Source organism: Macadamia integrifolia, unplaced genomic scaffold (assembly GCF_013358625.1).
Source record: "Macadamia integrifolia cultivar HAES 741 unplaced genomic scaffold, SCU_Mint_v3 scaffold_198A, whole genome shotgun sequence".
NCBI classification, from domain to species: domain Eukaryota; kingdom Viridiplantae; phylum Streptophyta; class Magnoliopsida; order Proteales; family Proteaceae; genus Macadamia; species Macadamia integrifolia.
Genome location: NW_024870639.1, coordinates 172,029 through 182,759, shown reverse-complemented (window position 1 = coordinate 182,759; position 10,731 = coordinate 172,029). Strand labels below are relative to the sequence as shown.

Sequence of the window (10,731 nt, the reverse complement as noted above, 5' to 3'; positions counted from 1 at the left end):
GGCAGTTGGGTTACTCCTATTTACCTAATTTTGTCTTAAAGCCAAAACTCATTAATAGCTACGCGGTCTCGCGTCGCCGCATTCCTTCCATGGTTCCGACTGTACACAGTGAGGTTGCATACACGTGTCCTTCCAATACTGAAACCAGTTATCACGCGACACGTACTCCTTCCGTTCTCACTTGCATCGCAAGGAATAGTATCGGCTGCCAGAGCCTCACCGCCGGAGCTCGATTCATGTGACTGTAAATCTAATGGACTGTTTGTTTCATAGGATTTCTTTCCTAGCACAAGAACTTAATTTCTTTTTTTCCCACGAAAATTCTAATATTCGATCTTGTTCTGAACTTGAATAATCAAAGTAATAAATAGAAGTAGGAAAAGGAGAAAAGTGAGATTTTTCTGAGCCAAATTAAGTTGTCGCTTCGATTTCTTCTCAAAATTTTTACATTCCCGAAGGATCTCTTAAGGAGGGAGGAAAAATAAAAAAGAAAATATTTTCTAAAAAGCTCATATTCAGCGATCAATCCAAAACCTGAAATACGAGCATCTCTCTTTCTCTCTCTCTAAGAAAAGGGCTCACTGGTTCTGGTTCTGGTTCTGGGTCTCGTGATTCAGGCTCTGATTTGTCTCTCTGTTCTCCTCTGCTACTTCTTGGTGCTGCTGTTGGTGTTGGTGTTCTTGATGACCCATCTCTTCTTTGGGGGTCTTGTTCTTGTCAGATTTCTCAGCATCACAGTTGTTCTTCTTGTTATTATCACCAAAAGAAGAAGCCCTGCTTGAAATAGGTGTAGCAATGAAGGAAGGTTTCTTGTCCCCTGCCATGATCACCACAATCTTCTCTTCAAACACAGATGGAACTTTGATTTCGTCGTTGCCCTTCTCGTCACCGTTCTCGGGATCCCTTTCGGTATCGTCACCGTTCTCTAAATACCCAGAAAGTTTCCAATAAGAACAAGAGAGGATGAGCAGAGCGAAAGCTATTAAACCCAACATGGCTGCCAAGCCACCGAACAGGTAAGGCACCGGAGAATGCCATGGAGAGTGCTGTGACATTGCAGATTCTGATGCCATCGGTGCTCCTGAGTTCATGGTCCCACCGCTTCTCATTTTAGAAAAATAAAAAATAAACAGATTGCTCTGAGAGGGAAGAAGATTGTGAGAGAAACGGTGAAAGAAAACTAAGGACGCTGTTTTGTGGGCTGGATGAGATGCGGTTGATGAGTGAATAGGTATTTATAGAGGAGAGAGAGAGAGAGAGAGAGAGAGAATGTCGTCATATGGAGGAAATAAAGTTTATTATTGTGAGTGGGTTTAGGGAAAGTATTCCACTAGGGTTTCATTAAGAAAAATATTTGAAAGGAAAAGGCTTTTCCTTGGAAAAGATTTGATTTTTTTCTTTTGTTTTCTCTACTAATGAGAACTTATCCAAAGCGAGTGGGACCCTCTTCTTCTCATTACATAAGCAAAAAAATGGTACTGTAGGAGCACATTTACATGTCCGTGGATTGTTCGAATGGTAAGAGCGAATAGAAAAATGTGTGGACAAGCTTACCGTCTCAGGTTCAATTTTTGATCCGTACATCTGTGATTTAAGTGGAAATCATGGTTTAGGAGGTGCACTTGAATTGGATTCATGAAGAGAAAGAGGAAGTCTCACCAAGATTAGTGTGAACAAATTAAGTTCACGTACTAGAATGTTCTCATATACTCCTGATTCGTGGATATAAAATTTACTAAATGAAGAGAGAGAACTTGAGTTGAATTCATGAAGTGAGGGAGAGAAGGGTTATGTTTGATAGCGACAATAATGATATGAGTGAGGAATTGTGGGTGGAGAGGGTGAAAACTATGGAAAGCGAATTGGGGACAAGAGGGCTTTCGTCATCTGTGTAATGAGTTTTTTGAGTGGAAACCTAAATTGGTGTTTATTTGTTAGTGGCATTCTTAGATACTAACTATGCTAATGTCTCTAAATTATATGGTAGCTTAGTGGTGGCTGTGTTGTTACTGGTGGATATTTGCAATTCTTGTCCACACTATCTTGTCCCACCCGGTTCATTATTTGCTTGGTTTGGATATATTTTATTTTATTTTATTTATTTATTTTTAAATTTTGGGAGAAAGAATGCTATTTGTCACCATTTCTCAAGAAACAACCAAACACAGCCCCTGGTTTCAAAGGGTTGTAAAAAAATGCCTCTACTCGTCTGAAACCGGGGTTGTGCCAGGCACGTGAGTATGCATGGGCATCGCTCCTCTTTCCTATTTGTTTTGTTTTATTTTGGGTCAGTTGGGTTATGAACTTTCTAACCTTTTTTTTGGAGGGGGGAAAGAAAATTGTTTGATCTGGTGCCGAGAGATAGGGGCATGCATAATTACCACTCGACCCCTATGAATGAAAATTTCATTCATATGGATGCCCATATGCGCCGTCTCGTTGGCGTAGCAGTAGTCCAATGTCATGCGATCAAGCAACGATCTCTTTCCCTTTTTATTGTCCACTTGTGTAGTTTATGCTAGGGCCTCCTTGTATCTATCTCTATGCTCCCGCAATAGAGAACATATTTGTCATTTGATAAGAGAGAAGAGAGATAGACAAAGAGACGTAAGCATGCATCACGCTGATCAACAGCCTGTTTCTATTCTTTTTATTTATTTATTTCGAAGAAAATTTAGAGTTTGTTTGGTCGTCAAATAGGAGAAGATGACATTGCTTCTTATGTCTAGGGTACAATTTTCACAAATTTTACTAGCATAGCACAATGCCATAGGCTTTCCTATTCAAGCTCTGTTTGGATATGATTCTAATTCTATATTCTAATTGGTCTTTTGGTGGTCCATTACACTTGATTCCAGTGGATCAATTCTAGAATATACTAATAGCTAGATTTCTCTAATTCAGAGTTTCGCTCAAGGCTAATTCTATGTTCTGGATACAACTTAGCATATAAAATCTGAGAATCCTATCTTGCAATTCCAAAATAGACTGGAACAATAAAAATCGAAAATCAGAATCCTATCCAAACAAAACCTAAGAAGTTTGATGTAACATGGTTCTTTACACCATTTAATAACACAGGACATTCAATATAAGTTATAATCTATGACAATAAATTCTTGATCTAACGGTTAATAATTAATAACCTCTACCACAGGCTGAGTAAGATGGAAGTAAAATTCCACCTTACCAAAAAGAGAGAGAGAGAGTAAAACTCCACCCAAAAAAAAAAAAAAAAAAATGTAAGTAAATTAATATTTAAAATGTCCGTAATATTTTTCACTCAAAAAATTAATTAAATTGTAATTAGTATATGGAAAGTTGTTAATTGTCTTATTCTCCCAACATACAGAGAAATTAACCTACATTTAGAAATCAATTAAAAAAAAAATACTATAATCAAATATGAAAATCTCTCTCTCTCTCTCTCTCTCTCTCTAATGAGTATATAATATATACTACAAAGGATTGAATTAGTTGGAAGACCATTTGCAATATATCATTTTTTTTTCCCGTAGAAATTTGCTGTATAACTTAGTTGGTGATAAAGATGATATACACTTATGGAAAAATTTGACAATAAATATGAAACTTCTAATTCCAAAAGCCTTGGGGAGCACCTATTGGTTGGCATTGCAAATGATTTTTCAAGGCTTCCGAAAAAATTCGGATTCATTTATGACCACACCATGTTCTATAATTTAGTCACACCTTAATAATTAACTATCTTAAGACATAGGTTATTTAGTACCATCAAAGGTACAGTGCAGGACAAACTAATGCATATAGCATCTTCCTTATATGAAGTTGCTCCAAGTGAAACGCTAGACTACTGTGTTGAGGCATGTGCCACAATTGATATATGTTCTGACAGCCTCTCTTTAACAGTTAGTACCCATGTTACATATTAAGGGAAAAATATAAAGATAGGACACTACAAAGATTTACTCTTCTCCATTAATATAAATTATACCATAAATTCTCTGCATATAGTCATATTAGGTGGTTTCGCTTACCCAAACAGAAAAAAAAAAAAAAAAAAAATGAAGGAAAGCTTATTTTGATCAAACAAGATCAAAGCTAACATGCACCAAAGAGAGTAATTCATCAGCTAAAAAAGTTGAAGTCATCATAAAGATGTAATTAATTGTTGAATTGGGAATTGAGCTTATGTCTCACAAAGACTAGCCCTCTTTATTTATAATAAAGAGAAAGGGATATTCTTGGAAATATTACAAAAATATTCTAGAGAATATTTCAAGACCATAAACCATAACCCTGATGGACTTAAAGACATGTTTGGTAGAACTCTAGAATACCCATAAACCAATTATTATAACACTCCCCCTAAAGTTGGTGTATCCAACATGTCCAACTTGCTAACAATAGGACTAAAAAACTTACTACTGAGACTCTTAGTAAGGATATCAGCTAACTAAGCCTCAGAAGGTACAAACGAAATACATATGATTCCCTGCTCCAGCTTCTCTATGATGAAGTGATAGTCAATCTCTACATGTTTCGTGCAGTCATGTTGAACTGGATTGTGAGCTATACTGATCGCAGACTTATTGTCACAATATAGTCACACTGGTAAACTGATAAAGATACCCAAATCCTAAAGAAGACCCTGAAGCCATAGTAGTTCACAAATACCTTGAGCCATGGCTCGAAACTCAGCTTCAATATTAGATCTTGCTACCACTGCTTGCTTTTTGCTCCATTATATAACAAGATTACCTCCTACCATAGTATCATATCCAAAAGTAGATCTCCGATCATCAGGATAGTCAGCCCAATCAGCATCATTGAATGCTTCCACACGCAAATGGCCATGAGGAGAGAATAGGACACCTTGTCCAAGCATTGACTTCAGGTATCTTAAGATGCGATATGCAACCTCCAAATGAGTGGAGTGTGAATCATGCATATATTGGCTTACCAGGCTAACTGCAAATGCGATGTCAGGGCGAGCATGAGATAGGTAGATGAGACAACCGACTAGCCTCTGATAGCTACCCTTGTCCACTGGTTCTCGATCTTTCTCCTTGAAGTGAGAATTAAGCTCTAATGAAATATCAACAACCTTGCATCCAAGTAACCCTGTTTTAGAGAGAAGGTCAAGAGTATACTTTCTTTGAGACAGAAAGATACCTTGAGCAGAATAGGCTACTTCAATACCTAAAAAATATCTGAGCTTCCCCAAGTCCTTGATCTCGAACTAAGTTCCCAAGTAAGTTTTGAGATGAGAAATCTCACGTGTGTCACTGCCAGTAATCACTATGTCATCCACATATACTATAAGAGTAGTAATGTGCTTCCCTAGCTTCTTGATGAACAAAGCATGATCAGCATTATTTTGTCTGTAACCTATAGCAATCATTGCCCGTTGGAACAGCCCAAACTAGGCTCGTGGGGATTGATTCAACCTCTATAATGCCTACTTTAAGTTGCACACCTTTCCCTGAGTTTTTTGAGTGTAGAAGCCATTAGGCACATCCATATATACCTCATCTTCCAACTCGCCATGAAGAAAGGCATTCTTCATATTGATTTCTTGTAGATTCTAGCCACAGTTGACAATATGATGACCCTCATAGTGTTCATTTTGGCCATTGGTGCAAAAGTTTCCTGATAGCTATTCCATATGTCTGAGTGAACCTTCTTGTAACTAGTCTAGCCTTATACCCATCCGTAGAGTCATTTGCAGATTGTTTCACCTTGAAGATCCATTTGCAACAAACTATTTTCTTCCCTGATGGAAGTTGAACAAGCTCCCATGTTTTGTTTTTCTCAAGTGCCTTCATTTCGTCATGCATTTCTTCTTTTCACTTTGGATCAAAAAGAGTTTCCTTCCAGTTATGGGGAACATAAATAGACACCAAGGAGGAAACAAAGGAATAGAAAAAGAAGACAAACGTTTGTAGAAGACAACATTAGAAATATAATGTTTGGTACATTCCCATTGAGGTTTACGGATAGTTATATTTAAGTCAAGGAGTGGATCAGTAGGAAGGGACTTACCAACACTAAGACTTGGTTTTGGGGCATGCGACTGGCTTGGTGCAGTGGTAGGATGGGTTTACTTACGACGACGACGCTCAAACACCTAAGTGGTTCTGGTCGGTTGTTCTCCCTTCTCTGGAATAGTCGGTTCCCCTTAGGCTAAAATCGTCGGCTACTCCCCCAGGGCGGAAATGGACTCTAGTTCCCCCTTGACTGAAATAGATCCTAGCTGATTCTGACTTGTGACTTCTTCTTCCAAGTAATCATCATCTACTCCATCCACTTTCAATAGAGCAATTAGTGGCACATCTTCCACTCTAGGCAGCTCCCCTTGAAGAGGTGCAGGATAGTAGGCATGGCATTCATGGAACACCACATCCATGGTTATATATTACTTCCTCATGGGAGGATGATAACACCGATACCCCTTCTGAGTGGGAGAGTACCCAAGAAAGATGCAACAAAGACCGCTAGGATCAAACTTCCCATGTTGCTAATGATTTCTTGTAATAGCGACACATACAAACACTTTGGGAGGTACAACAAAGGAAGTAGAACCCATGAGGACCTCAACGGGGCAACGAATTCCCAATACTCGAGATGGTAGGTGATTTATCAAATAAGATGTAGATAATACTGAATCACTCCAATATTGTGGTGGAACATTTGTCTCAAACATCAGGCATCAAGCCACCGCCAACATAGAGATTATTCTTCTTTGCGACTCCATTTGAGCAGCCATGTCCACAAAACTAGTTTGATATATAATGCCCTAATCAGCTAAATACACCTGAAGTTTTCCATCACTGTACTCAGTGCCATTGCCAGACTAGGCTATTTGAACCTTAGCATCAAATTGAGTATGAACCATCTTATGAAAGTTTTTAAAACAAGAAAAGACATTGCTCTTTTGATGCAGTAAATACACCCAGGTAGTGTAGACACCTAACTTTTTCACCCACCCCGACAATGATGACAAACAGGGAATGATAAAAAAGGTTCATGTTTCATTCGGAAGGGAATCTAAGTATTTTGTGATGACCAGGCCACTGACAGAAACTCGAAACCCTGTAGGCATCCTAAAACCCTAATCCAACCATAAACCCAGCAGTAACCCTAATCCAACCATAAACCCGACAGGAACCCTAATCCAACCCTAAATTCCCCAATGGCCCGAATCAACTTAAAACACTAATGCAGCCTGAAACCCTAATCTGGCCCGAAACCCTAACCCGGCCTAGGGCCAATTTCGGACCCGATCTCGTGGGACATGATACTAACGTGTTATATATCGATGAATTGATTCTAAGTCCCCTCTTTGCTATTTTCGATTATTTTACGAGCGTGGCACATGATACTAACGTGTTATTAATAACCGCAGAAGTAATTCTAATGCAATGATTGCATTTGATGCATGAGAAAGTATAGATTCTATTTATCTGAGATTGTTGCATAATATGAAGACGTTGAAGAGCATCCATAAATCTTTGAGATGCTAATTTATCTTGAGACCCACAACCTAACGAAGAACCTCTTTCGAGAGGGTACGGGAAATGATTTACTAAATTAAAGAAAACATGTGGTAAATCTCACCTATTCTCACCTTTGCAAATAATCTTATTTCTATTAAAAAGTATCAGTTCCAAAACCTTCTTAAAGAAAACATGTGCTAAAACCTTCTTAACATAATCTAGAATCTATTAAGTTCCCCAAAAAAATTTCCAACCTATTGGAACTTGATTAAAAGAGAGACCATATAATCCCACTCAATATCTTAGTAGAGGCCTTCTAAGAAGAAATCTATGTACTGTGTATAACATAATACATAAAAGAACTTTAGATTTAATTTTTTAGCTACAAGATCAAATGCAATAGATGCAGGCATGCCCCTGCAAGCAGCGATTCCAAATAATATAGTGATTTTCACAACAAGAAAATAGTTCACGAAGACCTCAGAAAATGTACCAAAGTGTTATCTTAAAAAAATGTAAAAATATGTTCCTATAAATACAATAGCGTAACTTGCACTCTTAGCAACACAAAATGGTATAAATATATATTATCGTAAGTCAATGTTTCAAAATAAATAAAGATAAAATTTTAAAGAGAAAATAGTAAGGAAAGAATGCAAAATGTACCTTGCAACTCCCTTTAATCTAGTAGAAAAGAAAGGAATGGCCTGAACAGCATTGGCAGCAACAATGGCAACAAAATCTGAAGGAGTCACAAATACCAAAGGAGAAAAAGAAAAAAAAAAAAGTTAAGTTCACAAACAGAATGTGGTAATACCTTTTACCAGGGATTATGTTATTGTCAACATCACAATTAGCAGTAGCACCAAATTCTGGCGGTTCCTGTTTAGTTTTTGTTTTGCCTAAAACCCATATGAGAAACCAACTCCTTTGCATAGATCAATTTGGGATTTGGATGACCTCAGATGAACATAATAATGTGTGAAATCTTAGGGATATAAGCGTACATTTTGCCCCATTTTGGATAGTACTACTTCTGTTTTTTTTTTTTTTACAGTTTCCAAGTCTACAAAAGAAAGTGCTTAAAGTGAACCAAGAACTAGTCCAAGCTTGAACTAACTTGTCCAATGGTAACCTATGAACCAAAGTCAGTAGGGGTGGAACCCACTCATTGGTACCACATCCTCTCTCCTACAAAATCCTAAAGATTATTCTCTCTCTTTGCCACCTCACAAGATCTTGAAGATGCTATACAGAGATTCCTTTCTGTTTAGTCAAGATTATAAGATATTGGTTAATATTGTAGGGAAGAAATAGAATCTGCTTATTTTGGAAATAGTTTCTCTTTCCTCACACAATATCTCAGAGAATGAGGATTTTTACCAAGATTGAATTTTATTTTATTTTCTTTCTTTTTTTAAAGAAGACTTTTAGAAGGAAGGAAGTAAGACCAAAGCCCTATGAAAGTCCTTCCCCCCGCCCCCCCTCTTAGGAGGATTATTCCCTTTAGTTTTTTTTTTGCCTAGTTTATGCTTAGTTCTCTTCTCTCTCTCCTTATGTTTCTTCAAGATTTTATTTAAGTGATTCATATAATGCAATTCAGTTTTTAATCGCTAGTTTGTTTAATTATTAGTTTATTTTGTTAATTTAGTTCATAGTTTAGTTAATTTAATTAGTGCAATCCATAGTTCTAGCTTTCAAACTTTCTAGTTCTAGGAAAGAATTGGTTCAAGTGACAAGAATCAAGACTTTTCAAGTTCAAGAGAATAAGCTCTTCATCAATAATTCTATTCCAATACCATCACTCCAAATCAATCAAGTTTCAATTCAGTTTACACATAATCAAGGTATGACAAAGTTTATTAGTAGAATTGAGATTTTTATTTAAATACAAGTAGTGGAATTAGGATTTTTATGGATTTTTTTTTTTAGATTAAATTTTGAATTACTATCTACTTAGTGTGTATCTGTGAACTCAATTTATAAGTGCTAAAACTGAAGAGGTGTGTTTGGCTATGCCTCCCTCGGAAGTTTGGCCTATTATTTGAGGGTCTTTAATTGGTAAGAGCTCAAATTGACGATGATGTGTCCCCTATCACCTCTCTCCGATATTAAGCCTACTCATTGAATATTGATATTTTATTCATGAGTGTTATTTTTTTCCTTGTGTTCTTATTTACATATGTGCTATAATTGAAGGTGATGCATACAGTAGTGCCTCTCCTGGACATTCGGCCGATGTATTAAGAATTTTTCTTTACTTACTTGCTTTCTATTTCAGTTCTTTATTTGTTAGTTTAGCTTTATTATTTGCAGATCTTTTTTTTTTTTTTTTTTTTTTTTTTTTGTTAGTTTTTATTTTTAGCATTTATTTTACTTCTCTAATTAAAGTAATCTGGCGTTAGAACTATTTAATCTAGATGTTGAATGAGTAGGTCGTTTTCTTTCATTTATATGCATGTTCTAGGACCATAATCTAAAATCAACCATCCCTTGTTCACTCTCACCGTACTTAGAGTAGGTAAGATAGAGTGACTAATCTTCCTGTTGGCTACAATATACCATACGCTTGCGGTAACATATTTCTAAATTCAAACAAGTTTTTGGCATGGTTGCCAGAGAGATATAGTTATTTTATTTTTCTTACTTTAGGTTAGTCAAAGTGCTTTTCTAAAAAAAACAAAAGATAAAAAAAGAGAGAAAAGAGTGAAACCCCGGATCCCTGTCGATAATCACTACAAAAAAAAAAATCCATAAAATAATCCCTTTTTTTTCATTCAAATAATTCAAGTTCTTACCAGAGTGGAAACATAAACATATAATAGTCCCCACACTACTGCAGAATCCCTAGGATTCGATTGTAGGTGGATCCGAAGACTATATGGATCCCTAACTGTCAACCTACGGGCAACCTTTAGACTCATTGTTTAAATTATTGAGGGGTCATATCAATTGACCAATTTTCACCCTCTATTTTAGTTGTAATTAATCAATATTTTAGAGACCACAATTTTGCCTTAGGAGGTTAGTGCATGAGTGTGTGGACCCATGATTCTACCAATCCTTTAGTAAGAGTACCTATTTTAAGAATGACAAAACAACCTAAGCCTACTTTAAAGGATAGATTCTACCCAGCCAGAGCATCCCAACCTTCTTGCATTAGATTACCAGCTGATCATAAGTGTCACACCTCGCTTACCTGAAGGCTGGTGACATGGACATGCACACATGTCCACAATCCATCTAGGATCCA

General features: G+C 36.8%; 1 protein-coding gene across 1 annotated transcript; it reads right to left on the bottom strand.

Moving 5' to 3' along the window:
• Positions 1 to 402: 402 nt before the first annotated feature.
• On the bottom strand, positions 403 to 1,197 carry LOC122071258 (protein GLUTAMINE DUMPER 2-like). The gene has a single exon (XM_042635581.1). It carries the CDS (start codon positions 1,107 to 1,109, stop codon positions 579 to 581), a length of 531 nt encoding a protein of 176 aa, XP_042491515.1. The 5' UTR covers positions 1,110 to 1,197; the 3' UTR covers positions 403 to 578.
• Positions 1,198 to 10,731: the final 9,534 nt, after the last annotated feature.

Coding starts and splice junctions, on each gene's coding strand:
- LOC122071258 (XM_042635581.1), bottom strand. CDS start 1,109: ATGAGAAGCGGTGGGACCATGAACTCAGGAGCACCGATGGCATCAGAA.